We start from the raw sequence: 23,359 nt of genomic DNA on the forward strand, positions 1-23,359 counted from the left end.
TGAAGAATATCTGTATATATAATTTGGAAAACAAAAAAGTTGTTACTTAGAAAATCTTTATTTGGCACTTTTTTTTAATTGGGATGAAAACTAGTGTTCTTCCATTCATGTAGAAAGATCTTGTTTTACTTAATTCCACTTTTGCATGGACCAATTCCTTTATTTGTTAAACCTCAGAGAATTTTTCTGGGGTGCAGTATTTTTAAGGGAAAAATGATAAACACAAATAAGAGCTAGATTTCTAGAATAGATTTCCTACTCAATACATAGAAAATTATTCTAGAAAATGAAATTAAAATTCATTGTTCATCAGATAAAATGCCAGGCTTCAAATCACTCAAATGTCCAACTTAATTTTTAACCTCTCATTGACTAACCTGGGTTTTTATTCTAAGATACTGTATGTTCTTAGATATTTAATTTTTAAAATAATGTTTCTGGGAAAATTATTTTAAAATGGTAAGTAGGAAAGTAATCCTGGTTCAAAAATATACTTACAAAAATTTTTAAAAACGATGTAGCATTGCATTATTATTTTTTTCTTTTTTAAAAAACTCCTAGGTAAGTTATACTAAAAAAGCCATAGCTGTCATCATTACATTGTTAGAATGTCTGGAAATAACCATTTCCAAATCTGGCAGAAGTTTTTGAAAGTAAACACACTGACTACATCTACATGCTGCAAGACAATTATTTGTATTGTGTTAATTGCACGTTACCTTTATTTGTTATACTTCCTTTTTTTTCCCCCTTAAGATATAAGATTTCTACTTAAGAAAAAAAAGTAGCTCTTTTCTTTTCTTTTTTTCTTTTTGACAATGAGTGTTGTTATATTGCCCAGGCTGGCCTTGAACTCCTGGAACTTAAGTGATCTCCTACCTTAGCCTCCTGAGTAGCTGGGACAATGGCCATATGACACACCCACAATAAGGTGGGTTTTTGAAAGGCAATGTAAAATATTAAAAAACCTACACTCTAAACCATAATAAAGGAAGGGACAGGAAGAAGAAAAGTTCAGTAGATTAGACAAAAGAGGATGAAAGGAGGGGACGGGGGACAGGAATGGGAAGACAGAAGAATAATCTAACATGATTTTCCTACGTACACATATGAAATTACCTAAGTGAACCCTACCATCATGCCTACCCACTAGAATGGGGTCCTAATTAGAACAAGATATATGCTATGCTTGTATAATCTTATACAAATGGATTCTACTGTCATGTATAACTAAGAAGAATAAAATTTTAAAAAATAATTTTAAAAAACTCTATTCTCAAAAATATGTATTCGGAAAAGTTCCTAAATGCCAATTTTCTGCCAAAATAATTTTTAAATATTTACAATAAAATTAAATTAATGCTAAAATATAAAAGGAAGATGTTTATTTATAAATTACATCTTGAAGGTTAATATGCAGTGTTTATTTCTAAACTGAAGAACAACCAAATAAATGGTTGCCTCTCGTTTTCACACTACTGGAGAGCAGCAAAGGGATGAAAAGGATTTTAAAAGTACAGATGTAAAACAGGTTGTGCTTTTGTTTAAAATCTCATATAGGACAGAATTAATTTTGAAACTGGGTTATTTGATCTTTTTTGTTTTTAAGTTAATCTCTCAAATATAGCAGAGTATCTAACTCCTCTCTAAACTGCACAGAGTGGCACATGCTATAGTCCTGGATCCTTAGAAGACTGAGGCAGGAGGATTTCTTGAGCCCTTAAGTTCAGAATCAGCCTGTGCAATATAGTGAAAACCTGTCTCAAACAATAACAACGAACAAACAAACCCCTCCTCTCTATGCCTAATGACAACACAGAAAACACAAGCCTGTGCAGTTTTTCATAGGATTTTAAATATTCAAGTTACAGATTTAAAAAAATCATCTGCCTACCTATCAAGGAAGTTGGGAGTGTCAGTCAATTAAATTGTAATCATGTATGATCATAAGGTCTTTTATTCTTAACCTACTATTATAGCCTTACATAAAGACATATGTCAAGTCTGAAAATTTTCTCCTAACTTAGGAAATCTACAATATACAGTGAGAGAGACTATACAGGGCTTTAGGAAACTAAAAATCCAGTCCAAGTCTTCTAACTATAATTCTAGGAGCAAGGTAAGTTTCCAAACAGCACTGGATCTAGTTTCTCCTTCTCTAACATGAAAGAGCAGCCAGGGCATCTTAGGAGATGCAGAGGGTTGCACTCATCCAGAGCCCAGAATGCCCTACTTGCCCTCTCGATAAGAGGAAGAGTTGTTTTCTCTGACCCTCACAAGAGCTGATCTGCCTGTTTCATGGGTGGGAAATCAAGGCCAGAGGGGTGATCCTGAACATAGCTGATGGGCAGGAAGCAAGCTAGAGAAGATATAAGGTCTAAGTTCCTGTTGGGCCTACGGCATCAGGGCTTGGAGGTATTAGTACTTCTCAGGTTCATGGTCCAGATGAGGAGCACGCTCTTCAGGTAGACTAGCAGCAAGATGGTACTTGCCAAGGAGGGCTAGTGGGTACTTACTCCCTGGGGTTCAGATGGAGTTAGATAGGCAAGCAAAAGAAACAGTAATACTATTTTATTAAAAAACTTAAATACTAAAAATCAAGAAATGAACCCTAGCCAGGGTTTGCATTTCACGTGGGATTAATAAAGTATTCACATTCATCTCTGCAACTTCCGTCTCACTCCCACTGCAGGAGATAGAGTCAGGTAGAAAAGAACTCTCTTGAACTCCTCTAGGGACTTAAGTGACAACAAACTGAATATTAAAAGCACAACAGGAAACAAGCCCTCTCAGTCCTTCAACCACATCTTTCAAGCCCTATTTCTGAGAATAGAAAATTCTAAGCTCAATTTGAGTATCACTATAAACTCTTCTCTGTGCCAGATGATTTTATCCACATATTTATATCCAAAGTACAAACAGCTTAAAATGTTTACACTGAGTAGTAATGGAAGTCATGTGTCAAATACAATGGGGGGAAAAGAATAAAGCTTTCTTTAGAACTAAAGCTTGAAGATATACAATATCTGGAAAATCTGGCTTACAAATGAAAATGCATTGTTTACCTTTTCTATTTAATTATAGAGAACATGCATTTCTATCCTTTGCGTACAATTGCTGAAGTATTGTTTTTTGGGGTTTGGGTTTGCTTTTTTGCTCTGAAGTATTGCCTGAAGCTATGGGAGTCACAAAGTTCCACGTATAGTTGGGAAACATGGCCACACACATTCCTGTGATTGGTGATCCCCATTTCCTTTAAGCTTTCACCCTCAGGGAGAGATGGTGAAGAATCCTTCCACCAAGGCCAAAAGGAAAAGAGCAAGAACAGTGAAGAAAGTCTTCCTCAGACATCCCAGCAGCCTCTGGCATTCCAGTTTGTAAAGACCAGGTCAATGACAGAAGGCCACGAACAGACTTCTGACATCTTTTGACTGAGAGAGGGTCCTCTGAATTTATCACCAGGCACAAGTGCAGACAGCCCCTCCTCAGCGTCTAATCACCAGTGATTCAGGTACAACCATCCAGAAAAAAGCTCTGTCGAGGAAAGAGCATGGTGGCTTCACACAGTCCCTACTTTCCCTAAGTTATCAAAGGAAGAACACAGTTGTGGTTGCTTATTGGAACATGTCTTAGAGGAACCAACAGTGAATTGTAACTTTTACTGAAGTATGGCTCTTCTTTTTTGAGAGGCAAGACTCCTCTGCCCCATCCTGTCTGCCTTAGTCATCCCCACCCATCGCTTCTCACTGGCTCAGGTGAGGAGCCCGAGTTGACCTCAGGTGGCCCCTCCCGTCCCTGCCCTGAGCAGTGCAGCCTTCACTGACTATTCACCACAGGCCTCTGGGGCTTTTTGTCTTAAAATTCAGAGAAGATGAAACTGTTCAGCCTTTTCCCTTTGGTTTTCTTTCACTGGTAGGGAGTGCCTTGATCTCAGGAAGTTCTGCTTCTCCTCGCTGCTACAGAAGAGCTCCTAATGCCTCTTCCTACACACACTCTCTAATTTTCAAAGAAGGTGGCACTTCATCAGAAGCGATTTTTATACCCCCATCTTCAGGGTGATTCCACAGGTGTGTTAGTGGGGTCCACTGAAAATTCACTTTTAATTACTAAACCAATCATTCCCCGAACACCCAAAACCTGACGGCTGGGACTGCTATAAGGAAGCAATAAATCCTGAGAGGAAAACAAACCACAAAAACAAAGTGCTTGTAGAGGTAAATTAAAAAATGGACAGGTCCTCTTTATGTCAGCTTTTCCCTTTGTATCAAACTTTCACTTCCCCATCGCAAAAAAAAAAAAAAAAAAATTCTAAACATAAACCAATCAAAGTTAATGAACCAACCAACAACATGCTTATAATTTTAAAAACTTTATTTTAATTAAGAATACTTGGGGCTGGGGAGAAAGCTCAGTCGGTAGAGTGCTTGCCGTGTAAGCACAAGGCCCTGGGTTCGATCCCCAGCACCCAAAAAAAAAAAAAAAAAAAAAAAAAAAAGAATACTTGGCTTCTTGATATATTTGTATCATTCTCATATATTCTGAAAAAAATAGTTAGACGTACAATTATTTAAGCTACATTATATAATTGAGAATCTAAACATATCTTACCTGTAAATATGTTTCCAAACCTTGTCGTCGCTGTTCCAAAACTTTTGGGACCCAGTTCCTAACATGTTTAGAAGGGATTTCTGGAGTTTTTATACATTTCTTAAGCTAGAAAGACAGAAAGAGGAAAAAAAAAAAGGTGTCTGTTAATTATAATGACACTATGGGGCAGGGGGAGTCAATAAAAGAAAGTAAAACACTGATACATCCAATTAAAAAAGGTGAGGGTATATAATTATGCTGAAATTTTGTTAAAAAAAAATCTTTACTTAGTTGTCCTAACTGTTCAGGTTTTGGAACAAGAGTTTTGTGTTCTGGTAGCTGTTAACTTGATATTTCGCATTGAAATTACTTTTCCTGAAAAAGTAAAAGTTCAGTAAATGAGGTAAAAAGAAAGTAAAATTAGTTTTAAAAATTTATTTTTGTAAAATAAATAAATACGACAAAAATTTATTTGAAGTAATTTTCTGATAAAAAGTCTTTCCATATATTTTTCACATAAGAAAGTAAAACTGGATGCAATTGCCACATGCTAGACCATATCGTTTGCAGAGGTTCTTAAAAATTCTGTAATGGAACAGAGGATAATCTTTCCAACATCTCTAACAATTAAGTTTATATTCTGTTCATGAAAATAAAATGATAGTTCTTAGGTAAGTCTTTCTAGGAAACGATATAAAGAAAATTCTTTTGGAAGCTGAGTTATAGTTGCCTGTGGTAGGGAGAATAATCTCCCTCCCCCAAAGATGACCAAATCCTAAACCTGTGAATGTTACCTTATATAGCAAAAGGGATTTTGCAGATCTGGTTAAATGAATGATTTTAAAACTGGGAGAGTATCCTGAATTATCTGGGCAGGCTCAATATAATCACTAGGATCCTTACAAGAGGGAGGCAGGAGGGTCGGAGTCTGAAAGACTGAAAGGCTTTGAAGAGGGAATGAAGGGCCTCAAACCCAAGCCTTTCTAGAAGCTGGAACAGATGTTGCCCTATGGTCTCCAGAAGGAATAAAGTCCTGTTGACCACCATGATGTTAGTTAGCCCAGTAAAACTCACTTTGGACTTCTGAGCTCAAGAAGTGTGAGATCATAAGTTTGTGTTAAGTCACTACAGTTATAGTACTTTATTACATTACCAATAGGAAACTAACACTCTACCTCTAAAAATGGAATGAATCTCAATGGTCTAATTAAAGATTTGGAAAATCCTGCAAAGGTTCCTCCTTCCCTATACATGTAAAGAAAAAAGCATCATAATGAATAAGAAAATTCACACAATTAAACATGGGCAGTTAAACATATAATAAAAATTCTTCCCCTATAAAGAATACATTCAATGTTAGCCACTCTAGACATGAAGAGGGAGTCTGCATTTCAAAGATTAGCACTTCCATTTCAAGCCAAGAGACTGAGCCTGTGTGGTCTGCTCCCTCCTCACCTTAAAGTGCCACTGAAATCACAGTTGAAAGCAATTGCTGCACACTGTATTCTTCCTTACCAACAGAACTCTTATATTATTAGAAAAAGTAATGTACTTTATTAAACTTAGCTAAATAACTGAATTTCCCTATGCCTCTTGCAGCTAGTGGAAGTCAATGCAATATAATCAGAAGTCACAGTAAAAGACTTTCCATAAAAACACTTTCCAAGTGACACAGACTCGACTGGCTACATCTTCTGTCCTATTCCCCCTTTCACCCTTTTCCTGCCTAGCTACTGTAAACATTTGTTTCCATGAGGGAATTCTGAAGAGAGAGGATAGGTGTTCTAAATGACTAAGCAGAAAGAAAGGGGGGCTGGGGAGATAGCTCAGTTGGTAGAGTGCTTGCCTTGCAAGCACAAGGCCCTGGGTTCGATCCCCAGCACCCCCCCCCCCAAAAAAAAAGAAAGAAAGAAAGAAAGAAAGGGCCAGGATGAGGGACAGTCTCCTGGAGCCGTCCTATCAGCTCATGATTGCCCATTGCCAGACTTTTTTTTGAGAGGAAAAAAAAAAAAATCCCCTTTTTCAAAAGGTTACTGATATTTGGAATTTTTATGTATCTTGATTTAATCTTGATAGACAGTGTTTTTAAAAAAGCAAGGAGCCATAGGGAATGAGGCACAGAAAAATGATGAGACCAAGAGAGAAAGGAAGCACTCACCACCCAGGGATCACTTATGTACTTGAAGCATAGAATACCCACAATATTAATCTAGTTGGATGGGGAATCAAGGTTCAGCTTCATAGGAAAACCAGCACTATGAAAGAAAAAGTACAAGAAAATAAAGGGAACAACCAGTGCCAAAAGAAATAGATACATCAAATAACAGGAGAGATCTTTAACAATTTATTATCTGCAGAAAGATTTAAGAAGATATTGTTTCTACATAAAAAAAGAACAGGTTACTATGAAAAAAGAGCTCAAAAAGAAGAAAGAGTTTTTGAAAATTTAAAACATGACACAGAAAAAATTAAAAGAGTTAGAATACAAAATCATGGAAATCTTCCAAAATGTAGAACAATTAAGAGAAAAGGTCAATGAAAAGATAAATCATAAGAGAATAAATCCAGAATGTTTGAAATTAGAATTAGTAATCCATTAGAAGTAGAATGCAACAGACATAAAAATCACTTTCATAAAAGACAGATGTCTTCAGATTAAGAATTCTTTGAGTGTCAGCATAATATATTTTTTAAAACCAGGTCTACACTTAACCTGTATGTCTGTTGGGATTTTAGAACATCAATGACAGAGAGAAGACAGGGGAAAACATGAGGTCGCAAACAGAGGAAACACATCTCTGATGGCAATTGACTTCTCATCAGTAACAATGGATATGGGAAAATGCCCCAAAGATCTCACCTGAAAATGTCCTTCCACAACCAACCACACTACCAATCAAGTGTGAGAGAATGAAGGCATTTTCAGACATGCAGAGACTCAGAATGTTCATCTCCTGTGCCTTCTTTTACTTTCAGAGTTGAGAATTTAATTTAATTCTAGAAAACTGAGAGATTAAAGGAGAAGTGGGATTAGAACTCCTAGCTCTGCCCCTGTGGGGGTAGGAAATCCAAAGATGGCACAACAGGCCTAAAGAATTATTTATCAGTCTGGGTTGCAGCAGAAAATCAGTGGATCTGAGGAGGGTACCGATCCAAAGTGAGGTCAGTTACATGAAGTAAATAGTTCAGAGACATTGAATAAGTTCCAGAATTCATTTAAAGCTTATTATTCTTTCACCAGTTAAAAAAAAAAGTTCCAGAGGAAACAGAGCCCCTGAAGGTGGGCGTGGAATATTCAACACTATGAGCCCCCTCATGTTACTGGGTGCTGGGGACACTTCTGCTGCATGTGGCTTACATACACAATAACAACAAACAATGAATGTGACAACAATAAACAGTAAGCAAGTTGATAAAACAGGGTGAAGACAGTGGGCCTCCAAAAGGGAGTAACAGCTGGGAAGGCCTGTGTGAGGTGGGAAAATCTAGGAGCAACTTGAATCATGTTTGTGAGGGACCCAGGTGTGGAGCTGGAGGAATGTTATCGGAGATCGGCTTGGGGTGTTCAGAGCCAGAAAGTAGGAGACAGACTGGATGTTGAGAGGTGGCAGCAGATACTGCAAGACCTTATAGGTCAAGGGGGGGGATCTGGTATCATTTTAAATGGGAAGCAAACTGAATGGTTTCAGTGAGGGAATGGTATAACTTTGACTTTAAGGAAAGCATGCTGGGGTCCCGGAGCAACACAAACTATCCTACAGAAACCCAGGCAAGAGGTGATGGTGGTTACGACTGCGTGTTGGCCATGGAGATGTACATGGAAGGCCATGGGGTGTGTGTAGAAGCAATTAGGATAGCTCTAAGACAGACCTTCCCTCTTAGGTTTTTTAAATCCCCTGGCAGTCATACTATGAGTGAGCTGGCTGTCACTTACTGAAAAGTAGTAGAGTGCTAGGTTGCGGGTAAGTGGCTCACAGACTAGTTTTCCCCCCAAATCCACTGTCCCTATGTTCTACAGAATACAATTCCTGATCCTCTGGTGAGTATGTGGCTTCCAGAATAAGGAACACATTTCCCAAACCCTCCTTCCTCTCAAGTTATTGACCGAGCTATGTGGTCACAGGTAGGTAAACATGCATACATGTGCAAGTTTCAGGAAGGGTTCTCAAAGGCAGGGCCGCTGCCTTCTTTTCTTTCTTGCCTCCTGCTACCTAAACTACCCACACAATAGCTGCAACCTTTGATGATGAGGCAGAAGCTGCATGTTGAGAATTGACAGCAACAAGAGCCCAGGTCCCTGATGATCATGAACCACCTCAACAACCCCAGGTGTTCATGTGAGAGAAGAGCCAGTGGGACCTGTGAATACCACCATTATTTTGGTTTTAGAGTCACTTTGGCCAAATCGGATACCACATGAATAGGGAATGTGGCTGCCATTGTAAGCTGCCTGCCCAATATTCATTCCCTCTTTGTAAACCCCAAACCAAAAACTCGTCATCATCATCAAGAATTAAAAAAAAAAAAAAAAAAAAATGTCATTCAGAGTGCCAAAACACTGAGCTAAAAATCTTGAATGTCCTAAGTTCCCTTGTAATTTCCATGGCCTTGTGACAGAGTTGTGAATGAAATGCAGCACAAGTCTACTGGGGAGAGCTTCTGTTTTCCCAGCAAGAAGCAGCATTTCTTTCTGCCAGGAATGTGGAAGCAATACCTAGAGGAATGGCAGCCGTGTTGTATCCAGAAGGGTGAGAATCGAATGTGAAGGTAAGGCTGATGAAGCAGGATTACAGGAGGAGCCCAGAACATGATGTTGTGGAATTGCCCCATCACCTTGGACTGCATACTTTTAATTTTCTTGTGAGTGCAAGAATAATAAAACTCTTACTTGCTTAAGAAACCTAGTCAAGTTTCTATCACATGTAACCAAAGATACTCTAACATATGCTTTGTTCTCTTTGGAGATTTCAAGTCACAGATGCCCAGCAGGCATCCAGGTTGGGGTGATGGGTAAGCAATTGTGGAAGAGTCTGTGAACCTGAGAATCAGAATGTATAAGTGTATTTACAGCCATGGAACCACAGGAGATGCAAGTGGGAGTTAGGTCCAGGTGAAGGCAAAGGGCCCACGGTGCAGATGCCCTGCACAGTCCTCTGTCCCTGGCTATGGGCAGGACCTGTGAAGACCAAGGGGCAGTCACTTCCATGATGCCCTTGTTTTGTGTAAAGTCTCATCAGAGCAGACTGCTGGCACTGAAGAAGCAAGCCACAGTGCTGTGAGAGCGTCACATGGCGAGGACCCCAGGGTGTTCTCTGGGAGCCGAGAGCTACCTCTGGTCAACAGCCACCAAAAAAGAAAGAAAGAAAGAAAGGAAAGGGGTAGGAGACTCAGTGTTGTAACAACAAGGCATGGAAGTCTGCCTGGATGACTTCAGAAGAAGACCCCGAGCCTCAGAGTCCACTGCCTTGGTCGCACCTTGATTTCAGTCAGGTGGGATGCTCAGCAGAGAACCCAGGGCACCTGTGCCCGGCCCCGTGGGCCCACAGAGACTTGGAGATAATAAATTTCTGTTATTTTAAGCTTATATGTCTGTGGTTGTGGTAATTTATTATGCTGCAATGGAAAAATACTACGAGGGCCAAGGCTAGAGACCCAACTTGAGGGGAGGGCAGCGAGTTGGGGAGGAGTGAAAAGCAAATTCTCCAGAAAAGTGTTTGGGGGGCGGGGAGGGCACGAGCAGGTCACATGATGATGACAGGTACTCAAGACAGGGATACCAAGGGAAGCACGGGCTTCCCCTTAAAGGGATCTGAGAGGAGGAGTGTCATTGGATGAGTATGGAGGAGGCATATGGCCCAAGATGGGCTGTTCTGTAAAATGGGAACCACCATTACCTGTTCACCTACTGGCTGATCCAGTGCTGGGGTAAAAAGGGCAGTGCCAGAGAGGAGGAGGGGGCGGAATTCATAGCTGCCTGCAAAGGAACAGATGTCTACCTCATCTCAATACTGTGTGAGGGATCTCCCAACAAGAACAAGGTCAAAATGCTCAATTTTTCTGTGGTAATAAGTTTACTAAGTTTCAATTTACACATACAGAAATATCCTTTGAGATTACTGAATTATAATTTGTCTTATATTTCAGAAAATCAACTCCATGATCAGTCCTGCCCCCCCCCCTTTGAATCCTGAAGATACAGCACTGAAAACATTTTTCCTTTTTATTTATGTGAGCAGTGCTGAGGAAGCCGATCATCGCGGCTGCTGGACCTGTGACCTGGTGGGTGAGTAATGAATTGCTTTAGATGAGAGACAAAGCCGAGACAATGCGTTTCCAGTAGGGCTCAGCTGCTTACAAGATAAATACTCCTCTGCCACTTCCTCCGATGATTAACTGTCCGGGCGCTGCCGCGTCCAGGCAAGCGGCCTTTCTGATCCACGCAGATAAGTACCAGATTCCACGATACCACAAACACAATCCGCTTTTCCTGGTGTCATCACTTCCTTTGCCTTTCTATCCTGCTAGAATCTGCATGGAACTTACTCCATATCGATTTGTTGGCATATGCATTGGTTAGGAAAATCAACCATTTTCCACAGAAAGGATGGGAAATACTTTTACCAAAGCACACGAACAAAAACAATGGAAAAGAAAAGAATTTAAAGCAGCAGGAGCACTGGGGGTAAAGGTGATCTTCCCCCCATACCGTCACCCCCATTCTCTCAGGGTTCCCTCTAGAGACAGTGCATGACGTGGTACTCTTGGTCTGATCCCACGCAGCAGTTTTCTGGTTCTTCTGAAATGTGCACTTCATTAAATTAAAGAGAAGAGAATGCACTATTTGACTCCAGCCCAATGCAGGCAATAACAAAAATGAGGACAGTTAATGTTAAAATGAACCAGCACCATGTTTCACTGAAAACTTTTGTGAATAAAAGGGTGGGCTGGAACTGACAGAAAACAGCTGGGAAGGCAGGAAAAATAAAATATGCATAACAGTTTGCGATGCAGGGAAGGTTTTCCTGCCCATGCAGGAGATCTGGGGTCTACAGAGGTAAAACTCTTCTCAAGCAACAACAGTGAAAATGGTCAATTAATCAGCTATAGGAGGTTATGGACAGGGGCAGCTTGGGTACAGGGGGAGGCACTTGAGCTTGAGGGCTCGAGAAGACTGTGCCTGAGCTGTAGAATGAGGGGGACCTTGCTTTGTTGCAGGGTTTTTCCCCACCCTGTGCTAGCAGAGTAGGAGCTAGGAAGAAACCAGGTCTACTGGGACTGATCACACTTAAGTGGAATAAACTCCCACATGAGAACATGCATGGTGTTCTCCAAATATCCCATTTGCCAAATACTCATTCGATGCCCAATATGTGACCAACGTTCTAACAGCAGGGAAGATACAAAAGATAAGACTTGGTCCCTCCTTTAAAACAAAAAGTATCTTCTAATTAGGGATGACTTAGGGATGACTAAGTTTTAATTATCTTAGATGTTTGGAGTGTTTAAGTAGAAATTCCTATTTTAAATGGAACAGGAAATCCAAGAACAAAGAGATCAGGGAACAAAGAAAACTGGCATGGAAGAAGGAAAAACTGACACATCTTGGATTGGTTTAAATGGTCAGGAGGCAGAAGGAAGGATGTTCAGCCTGACAAGACAGAGAGGTGGTGGTTTGCACAGCAGATGCCTGAGTGCAGGGACAGACGGGACTGGCTGGGCAGGAGCAGTGAGAAATAAGACCAGCCCAGCACAGGTTTAAGGTAGACAGAATAATGGTTTCCTCAGTGATGCCCAAGAATTCCTAAAACTCAGGATCTAAAAATATATTCCCTTATGTGGAAAAGTGGGCTTTACAAATGAGATTTAAATTAAAGATCCTGAAGTAGACATCCTTTCCTGGATTATTTGGCTCAGGGTTAGCACAGGGGAGGCAGGTATATCAAAGTCAGAGAGAGGGGATATGATGGCAGATGTTAGGTGGAAGCAGAAGTTTGAGGAATATGATTGCTGGCTTTGAAGACGAAGGATGACCACAAACCCAGGAGGGTGGGCGGCTTCTCAAAGATGGAAAAGGCAAGGAAACTGATTTTCTCCTAAAGCCCCCAGCAGGACTGTAGTCCTGCCAACCCATCTGGAGTAAAATAATAAAGGCATGTTGTTTTCAGTCACTAAGTGCTCGGTGAGTGGTTGTAGTGACACTGGACATAACATGAGGTTTAAGAATATGGGCCTTGAGAGTCAATGTCTATGGTATGGTAGACAATGCAGGCCCATTTCAGAGTGAGTGGGAGAATGGGGATGAAAAAGCTGCTTTAGGAAAACTGGCATGCAGCAAAGAATGGAAAAGAACACAGGAATCAGAAATGGGTAAAGCAACGCTGATACACAGTAGCTCTGGACTGGGACGGCAGGAGTATAAAAAGAAAAATCAAATGGTGCGTGTTATAGAAATATGGAAGAATGAATCAACAGGACTTAGTGACTTTCTGGATAATGCAGGCAAGAGAACATAGGAAAGCACTTCAAGGCTTAACATGTTGAGCGATATGGCTCTCCCTGTGAGAGTGTGTGTGTGTGTGTGTGTGATAGGAGTAGGATGAGAGGGGCTGTGTCTAAGTAATTCCTTTAAAAATATAACCCACAATAGAAATTCTCCAATGTGAACCAGTCTTTGGGGGGTTGGTTTAACATGCAGATTCTGAACTCCATCAGAGAGTCTGATCGGCATCCTGAAATCTGCACTTAGGAGACCCAGAGTGCACACTTGGAAAAATATCAATCTATAAAAACTTTAAAAAAAAATGGAATAAAAAACTCATCATAGTTCTAGAAGAAATGAAAAAGCTGAAAGAGTAAACATGGACATATTAGAAAACATAAAAATATAAAACATTTATAGATTAAAATAACTTCAAAACCAAAATTTAAAAAGACACTAGATAAAAAATACTTTCAGTAAATGGCTGATATTTTATTACTAGGCCACACAAACTAATAAGCAAAAACAATGAAATCTAGTAGATAAACGAGAAAGCACATAAATAGACAATTCAAAAAAGAAGGACTACAACTATTCAGTAAATTTAAGAAATATTAATTAAACAATAAGGCATATATGCTAACCAAATAAACACAATTTTGGGGGGGATAACATTCAAGTTGATGGAATGCTGTGCGCTTTACACTCTCATGCTTGTTAATTGCGTGAAAAATCTGCTATAACCATTTTGAAGAATAATTTGTTAATATATATTAGAAGATATAAAAACATCATATCCATTGACAGAGAAAACTTTTTTTATAATCTAATTTAAGGAAAGAGTTGGGGCTGAAGAAATAGCTTGTTTTGGAGAGTGCTCGCCTCGCATCCTCAAGGGCCCCAGTTCAAATCCCCCACACCTCAGAGGGGGAAAAAAAAAAAAAAGGAAACAGTCTTGAGTATGGAACACACACACACACACACACACATATATATGTAATGTAAGATATTTACTATTAAAAGTTTACCACATGATGTATGTGATCTCATTTAACCCATAAAACAATCCTATGAAGTTACTAATATATTTTCACATGCAAATGAGGAACCTGAAATTGAGAAACTGAGAGAAGACCGAGTCCTAGAAAGATCCTATAGCTTACTCCAAGAACTCAGAGCTGGGAAGAGGAGAAGCAGGCTTAGGAATATTCTGCTTCCAAGAGCCTTTATACTTAAATGTCTATAACACAACACAGTGTGGAAACATGGTTAGCACAGCAGGATTTATTTTTTAAAATCCAAGAAAATAAATGATAGAAAAATAAGAACTGTATTGGAATACTATAACTTGTATTAAGATGTGGAAGGAAGAGTGGGTTATTTCCCTTGCCTTCAAACATCCTATAAGGTTTTGCATTAGGGGCTGGGCTTGTAGCACAGTGGTAGAGCACTTGCCTAGCCCCTGTGAGGCACTGGGTTTGATCCTCTCAGTACCACATAAAACTAAATAAATAAAATAAAGGTATTGGGTCCATCTACACCTACAAAAATATTTTTTTAAGATTTAGCTTTATAATCTAAAAGGGAGAAAACAATGCATACATAGAAAGAAGTTCTTATATTTTTCCAAAAGTCGGGAAAAAAATTCTAGGAAAACTGTAAACAGTACTTTAATAATTTCAATTACAAAAGTTCAGAAGAAGTAGTAATCATTAAGGACTTTCTTTAACACTATCCAAACTGTCAAACAGGTAATGGTTTTAGTTTCCACCTTTTAATCAGCAATGACAATCAGGAGGCATTTTTTTGTGTGTGTGGCTGTGGTGCATGGATAGAAGCTACTTATCCATTATCCTAAAGGTGCGAAGCACTTGCAAATAGCTCAGATGTTATTTTAGAGTCAATTAGCAAAAGTGAAGTATAATGTAAAAGGTAAGAAAAATCAGGACAGGTAATAATAAATTACATATACTGAAGAAATAGTTGAATATTTCAAAAAAAGTAAATGACAATAGATTCAAATAATTTAAGGGAACACATTTTTTGGTGAACATATAACAGTCAGAGCCTGTCACAAGATTCAAATATGGAAAATTATAATAAGAAGATGAGGCCGCACATGGGCAACAGAATCAACAAAGCTGGGTAGAGTATTCAGATTAATTTTTTTAAACCCGTTAAATCCTTCTTCGCACACACTTTTACAATCAAAATTACAGACCAATTCTTTTACATCTTACTATCACTTTTATTTAATTGCCTTTATAGTTAGCATTTTGTGAAATCTAATACAGTCAAATGGGGTAAGTAAAGAAGACTTTACCCTTTTAATATAAGTTAAGGAGAATCCTAGCAGTGCCTATCACCTCTATAATGCATAAGATTAGATAGTGCATCCCAACTAAAACTCTGCCCTACAAAGCTATTTTTATCTCTATGTCTCTGTAATGGTGTCTCAAATATTTTAACAAGGCTGCTGAAAATATGCAAAATTGAGGGATTTGAGAATTTCTACTCTATTAACTCTTGTAGGCTCCATTATAGAATTATAAGACTGGCTAAAATTATTTCTAGCACTGTAGAAATTGAGAGACGAGCAAGTCCTAGTAAATCTAGCAATTTTTTTTTCTGACTTCGAATACCTAAGAATTGCCTAGATCACTGGGGAGAAGGTCCTCTGCTGCGGAAGGAAACAAATTGAATTAGAGAAAAGAAGAGCGTTAGTGAGCCTCCACTCCAGCAGCCTGGGCAGCCTTGTGCTCAGAGCTGGCCTAATTGGCAATCACCCAGCTGTGCTTCCTGTGAGCCACTCCCCCAGAATCTGGGGAGGACAGCTGGGCTTTTTCGGGTCATGCAGTGCTGGGTGCTGACCCAGGCAGTTAGGAAGGAACCAACATATGACAGGTTGCCCAGTCCAGACTGGTTGGCAGAAGCTGAGTGGGGTGTGGGGGAGATCTGGTCTTACTCTCCCTGGAGAGACTAAGTTCATTAGGTACCCAACAGAACCTCTTCCTGTTTCCTCCAAAAATGAATCAAAACAGAATTCCATGAGAAGGAAGCAAGACCTAGCTTTCAGGTTTGTTTCTCTTTGAAGCCTCTGGGGTTGGTGCTTTTGAAAATTTGCTGGCAACACCTGGCCTAAATAGGTATTCACCTGTAATGTTTCTTTTGGAAGTGAACCTGAGCTTAACAAAATTTGAACTGAAGAGTTCATTGCGAATTATCAGTCTGTCCTAACAGAGCAGCACACAGACAACCTGGAGCTCCCCTTAAAAGAAAAGTGAGAGCAACAGGCTCACTGAGCTCTCAATAATATCCTGTTAAAGTTTATACTCAATTCTCTATTATCCTGATTAAACAAAGCTTAATTTGGGAAAACTTAATTTGAAAAAATGTTCAGAAACTTTAAATACAGAGTTAGTACACTATCACATTATTTATGCAATGATATTTTCCCCCAAATTAAAGAGGCCATTAATGAAATATTTAAAAAATGACTCTATTTCACATAACATACTCAGTATCTAATCATTTAACTTCTTACCTAATAAATGAGACTGAATTATGTCATACATTGTATGTGTATGTATATATTTCATATATACATTCCATCTGGGTGGGTAAATATATATATATACACACTCAAATGTACATACATATATTTTATACATATGTAAAAAATAATAAACTTGCACTGACTCATACATGGTTATTTTTCTGGGCAATTTCACAAGGTATTTCTAGTTATTAAGACAATTTCAGCACCCCAATAATAATAATAATGCAAAAAATTACATTTGGTTAAAAGATAAAAAGTATTCACTTTTCTACTCATTACCAATCATTTCTCCTTACAACTCAGTTATTACTTTTACATTTTGTTTCTTTTATCTAAGTCTTTTAGAGAAATAGATTCTAGAACTGAAACATCAGTCTTTTAAAGTGGTTACTTACCATTTGAAAGAAGGTGAGGATCTATGAGCCTCTTTTGCATGTGCTCCCCAGTCTTGAAAACATATGTGCATGTATATTATCTTATCCAGGTACATGTAAGTTGAGTTTAATAAACTTTTCCAATAAAATGATAACTTACTTTGTTTTTCCCTTTTGCACAGAACATTAGATATATTTCAAGGGTAAAACAGGGTCTGGGTCTTATTCTTTATGAATCTATAACATCAATGCAATATACTGCAGATGGCTTGCAGCCCTAGATTTGTATATGCAAGTGATCTTAACAGAAAACCCACCAATTCAGGAAGCACACCTTTAAGAGACTGAATAATCCATTCATTTTAAAATAAAATTTACGTCATGATAATAGAAACCATGCACACACAAAAAATAGTAATGCTCCTAGAACCACAGAAAGGAGCTAACTTAACATTATAAATCGGCCATGTACAGAAAAGGAGTCAAAGAATAAAAACCAAAGGTTACCTTTTTGTGCAAAGCATGAAATTCGCTGTACCTTTTTTCAACAAAATGTTTTCTTCCATTCATTAGCACTTCTATCTTAAACACCTAAGGAAAAAAATTAAAGAGATTAATTCTACTAGTATAAAACTCTCAATTGTCTGATGTGGTAAGTTTGTGACCATGATATATTTCATCCCTTTAATTACAGTAGCTGATTCCCCCCAAACCCAGAAGGCTCAGGAGACCCTGGCCCAACAGCACTGATTAATGAGCACTCAAACCAAATATGCTCACTAACAAACTACAGCATTCTCCAAAAACGTGTCTGAAAACAAGGGAAACTTCAATGCATTGAAATGCTACTCTATTTTTTAACTCTTTTATTTTTACCTGAAAATAATTTCACCAAATGATTATGATAATACTGAAATGAAAGTGTGAGGCAACAGCAATAGTTGGGGAAAAAACTCAGGCTTGTGGCAGGCCATTATGGGTATTTCAATGAAGCAGTACTGTGTCATCTCTAAAACAGTCATGCAAACAGTAGTGCATTTTAGGTTAATTTCTTCCTAACCTGCATATTCATCTCTAGCTCAGCTGGGCTTATTCGGCTGTTTGCAAAACAGGGAAAATGTAGTAAAGGCTCATTTTCCCTGCATGATGCAAGTGACAGCTTGTGCTCCCTCCTCCAGAAGGTTGAAAGGCCAGATGAAAAGGCTCTCTGGGTGCACTAATTAGTAGGCACTAACATGACATTTTCTTGATTCTTGGGTCAGTGGGTCAAGACTGGGAACAGGGATGAGAAATATTGTGAAATGCTCATGAAAATACAATGTTCAGGTTGAGTGGGGAGGGATGCTTGGCAGGAACTCAAGAGCAGGTGCTGTTATTCCAAGAGTTTGCATATGACCCTTGTTTTCCTAAGTGAGAGTTTGTAAACACTAAGATGAAAGAATATTGTTCAAGTACTTGGTAAGGCTCATTTCCTGTTTTAACTGCCTTTTGGAAAGAAAAATAAGCTGTAGTTAAAATCACATGGCACTAAGTATTAAAAGCATACTTATTTTAAGCCTAAAAATAAGAACGATTCAAATTTAACATGTAAGATAAAACATCACATGCTTTCATTCTGAAAATAGATCCCTATGGTTCTATATTTCTGCCTTATATGTAAATATGACTATTTTTTTGAAAAGTCAGAAATTATATCATGAAACATGAAGCATTTTTGTGCTTCTTTGAATCAGAAGTAAAATATTCTGTCGCCCCATTTGATTTACATAACCTGTTTTTAAATACACGGGAATTTTTTACCAATTTAAAGAATATTTTACCTTAACATTTTGTTTTTTCAAGAAATCTCCCTAAATAAATACTTCTCTTTGGTGAATTAATGAAAATGTTTTCTCCTAAAAGCATATGCATATGCTTCAAACTCTTAGATATACATCCATCATTTTTTAGAAAAAAAAATTCCATTTACTAATTCACAAAAGAAAACTAGTCTTCTTCAAAGACTCTGCCAGAAATAGAATCAGGAAAACACCCCGAGAAACACAAACAAGAGCAGCAGTTTTAACTCAGGGTTTGGGTTAATCGGCTGCAGAGTCCCCTTTTCAGTGTCAGGTCCCTGATTTAAATCAGGACAATGTGGTAGCAATGAAAGTAGTTTCCATCTGCTGTACGAAGTAAATGAAGATATGTTCTGGGTCTCGTTACTTGAGGCTTCATCACAAGAGCCTGTGCTTTAATTGGCACATTTGCCACAGAATCCATACAGCAGGGAGAAGGTTGAAGACTCAGTCAGGCTCAACATACTGGGTAAGCCCTCCAAGTGCCCTTCTTGAAGGTCAAGGACAAGACACACTGCAACCAGCTGCCCCAGGGAAGGCCACGCCTCCTCCGGGCCAGAGGGTTCCATTACCAAGCTCCACACTTCCTTTCCACCAGCACCAAGTTCGCCGTGGAGGCAGAGGGGTGGAGGATGCACACAGGCATGAAGGAAAGTACACGATAAACTTCAATGCTTTATTAAGCTGCCATTGGGGGGAAAAAAGCAGTATACCAATATTGTTAAGACTTTATTCTTCTAAATTCTGGGAAAACATCTTAAAAGAGAAGTCAGTTAACTAGGATTTCCATGGCCAAGAGAAGCAACAAGTGGAATCGCTTTTATAAACCCCATTTTCCGGAATATGGGTACCAGACCTCTCGTTTTAGGTGTTCGGACTGTTGGACATCTGTTCTCCCTGCTTCATAGAAAAGCCTCCTGACAGACTTCTAGTGGGACCACCTTGGAAGGCAGTGGCATCACAGGATGGTGTTGGATGGCACCCAGCACCGGCTCTGGTATTCATTTGTTTATTCAACAGGTACTCCCTGAGGGCCGGAAAGGTGCCTGAAGGGTGGTTCTAGGCTCTGGGATGCAGCAGTGAACAAAAGACAAGAGCGAAGCGCTCACCGAGCTCCCGTCATGTGCGGGGAGGGAGGTTGAGACACAGGCGGACAAGTATCGCAACCTCCAGGCACAACGAGGGGCTGAATTGCAGCACAGCGGCCTAAGACAGCTCGACAAGTGCAGCTCAGGTAGCGGGTCAGGGAAGGCACACTGACAGAACCCCGAGAGAAACGCCAGGAAATGGGGTACACCAGAGTTAACGTTTTCAGGAATGTAATAATACCCAGCACCCAATCAGAAAAAAAATTCACAAAATCAGGCATCCTCCTGATCAAAAGGAGGCGGGAAAATACAACTGGTAATAAGAACAAAACCCAATCAATTGAAACTGGATTCAGAAATGACACTTGATAAAATTAGTAGACAGTGTCACTAACATCAATCATTGTTATCTGGGAATACCTTTTGTACAAAAGTCCAGAAGAAATGCTGACTATGTTCAGTGGAGATGTAAAAGGAAATTAAAAAAAAAAAAAAATGACCCAAACAACAGGTCTGGGACCAGCTGATGAAGTCACCAGCATTGGTGATGAAAACATATTGGATGAATTCACAGCAGATTAGAATGTGAAGACTAGTGATGAAGACCTGGCAATAGCAACTCTCCAAAATGAAAGAGAAGAGGAAAAGCTCTAAAAAGTAGATAAAGAAACAGTCTAAGTGAACTATGAGATAACTTTAAACAGCAAAACATGTGGAAATGGAATCCCTAAAGGAAAAGAGAGATCGGGAGGCAGGGGTGGTGAAGATTAGAGTAGAAGACAAATATGTTTGAAGAAATCACAGCCAAAATTTTCCCCAATTTGATGGAAACTATAGATTTACAGATCCAAGATTGAGATCAATGTGCAGAAAAACATGAAAAAAAACCTAAGGTATTTCATAATCAAATTGTTTAAAACCAGGAGTAAAGAGAAAATCTGAAACGCAGACAGAAAAAAAGGAAGCACTATATAGAAAGAAAAAAGATAAGTCTGATAGCAATTTTCTCCAAGATTACTATAAATAACCAAGATTCAATGTGCATATATATATTTAAATTTTTTTTTTTTGCAGGAAAATCCATTCTATTGTTAAAGACAAACAACATGGGTGGTCAAATTATATTTTCAAAAAGCATTTTTATAGAACTTACTATATGCAGGTCCTATTCCAGTTACTAAACTCTTCATAATAATTCATTTAATTCTCACAACAACTTTATAAAATAGGCACTATTTTCCCCACCTTGCAGGCAAGGAAACAATAAAGAAATGGAGAGAATAAGCAAATGACCATGGTAGAGCTACATTTTGAAGCCCACAATTTGGTTGAATGTCTTAACCAATGCACAACACTGACTCTTGACACAGACTCCTACTTATTGTCCTCGCCTGAGAAAAGCAAGCACCTGGGAGTAGGGCAAGTCTAGAGCATTTCAGAAGTGAAGACAGTATCTTCTTTCCAAGCTCCTCTCAAGCTTCTGGTTTTTGAGGGGACTTTGCAGGCACATAGAACCCTTGGGGAAAGTAGGAGGCTGGGGTAAGTTCTTTACTCCCAGCTGCTTTTAGCTTGTGCTCCTCTCAGTCCCCTGAGAAGGGTAAGAGGACATTTCAAACCAGGACACTGATAAATATAAAAAGCACACCACTCTGTAGAGCAGAGGTACTTCTTCATGTTAGCTCCTCCTGGCAAGGTCTGTGCCACCTCATCCCCTCAATCTCCTCTCACTGTAATTCCAAATCTTAGCATATGTGGTTTTACTACAAAAATAGTACGCACTCATGGAAAAAAATCAAAAAGTACTAAAGGATATAAACTAAAATGTGTAAGACAGTCAGATAAGGGACTTGTCCCCAAGTCCTTGCCAACTCAAGAGGCTTCTTAAATATCCTTTCAAAAATTATCCATACATGTGTAAGCTCCACATGCACACATGTATGTAGAAGGTTTTTTTCTTACGTACCTAGAGACATACTATAGAATTAAACCACTTTACTTTTTCATTTGGACACCCTTATTTATTGTTATATTTTCACATACCTCATTTTTAATGGCTACGTAATACTCCTATATATAATTATGTATAATATTCCTATGTATGATATCATTGTATCATAATGTATTTAATTAGGATTTCTTTTTTTTTTTTCCATTATCACATCTTTTATTTTATTTTATTTTTTTTTATTATAAAATTGTAAACAAATGGGATACATGTTGTTTCTCTGTCTGTACATGGCGTAAAGGCATACCATTTGTGTAATCATAAATCTACATAGGGTAATGTTGTTTGATTCATTCTGCCATTTTTTCCCTTCCCCCCCTCCCCTCCCACCCTTCCCCTCCATCTATACAGTCCTTCCTTCCTCCATTCCTGCCCCCCTCCCTAAACCCAACTCCAACCCCAACACTAACCCTTCCCACCCCCCATTATGTGTCATCATCCACTTATTAGCGATATCATTCTTCCTTTGGTTTTTTGAGATTGGCTTATCTCACTTAGCATGATATTCTCCAGTTTCATCCATTTGCCTGCAAATGCCATAATTTTATCGTTCTTTATGGCTGAGTAATATTCCATTGTATATATATACCACATTTTCTTTATCCATTCATCAATTGAAGGACATCTAGGTTGGTTCCACAATCTGGCTATTGTGAACTGAGCAGCTATGAACATTGATGTGGCTGTATCTCTGTAATATGCTGATTTTAAGTCCTTTGGGTATAGGCCAAGGAGTGGGATAGCTGGGTCAAATGGTGTTTCCATTCCAAGTTTTCTAAGGAATCTCCACACTGCTTTCCAGAGTGGCTGCACTAATTTGCAGCCCCACCAGCAATGTAAGAGTGTACCTTTCTCCCCACATCCTCGCCAACACCTGTTGTTGGTTGTATTCTTGATAATTGCCATTCTAATTGGGGTGAGATGGAATCTTAGGGTGGTTTTGATTTGCATTTCTCTTATTACTAGAGATGTTGAACATTTTTCCATGTTTGTTGATTGCTTGTATATCTTCTTCTGTGAAGTGTCTATTCATTTCCTTAGCCCATTTGTCGATTGGATTATTTACATTCTTGGTGTAGAGTTTTTTGAGTTCTTTATAGATTCTGGAGATTAGCGCTCTATCTGAAGTATGATTGGCAAAGATTTTCTCCCACTCTGTAGGCTCTTTCTTTGCATTGCTGATAGTTTCCTTTGCTGAGAGAAAGCTTTTAGTTTGAATCTATCCCAGTTATTAATTCTTGCTTTTATTTCTTGTGCTATGGGAGTCCTGTTGAGGAAGTCTGGTCCTAAACCGACATGTTGAAGCTCTGGTTAATTAGGATTTCGAGGTGAACATTAAATTATTTGTAGTCGTCTGTTACATGAGAGACACAGAGAGAACATCCTTATCTCTGTGCATGCATGTATACACATACAAAATGCACAGGAT

The 23,359-nt window shown here is 38.8% G+C and overlaps 1 protein-coding gene across 5 annotated transcripts in view; it reads right to left on the bottom strand.

The window, feature by feature from the left end:
• Snx24 (sorting nexin 24) overlaps positions 1-23,359 on the bottom strand; it is a 155,693-nt gene that overhangs the window by 61,768 nt on the left and 70,566 nt on the right. For all 5 annotated transcript variants that reach the window (XR_007109191.1, XM_047556715.1, XM_047556717.1 and 2 more), the window contains 2 exons: positions 17,507-17,590; positions 4,609-4,713 (listed from right to left, as the gene is read on the bottom strand). Coding sequence is in view for 4 of the 5 variants with exons in the window: in XM_047556715.1 (XP_047412671.1) it covers positions 4,609-4,713; positions 17,507-17,590 (189 nt within the window). In the remaining variant the exon portion in view is untranslated. The remainder of the gene's footprint in view (positions 1-4,608; positions 4,714-17,506; positions 17,591-23,359) is intronic.

The sequence above is a fragment of the Sciurus carolinensis genome, chromosome 6, assembly GCF_902686445.1.
Source record: "Sciurus carolinensis chromosome 6, mSciCar1.2, whole genome shotgun sequence".
NCBI lineage: Eukaryota > Metazoa > Chordata > Mammalia > Rodentia > Sciuridae > Sciurus > Sciurus carolinensis.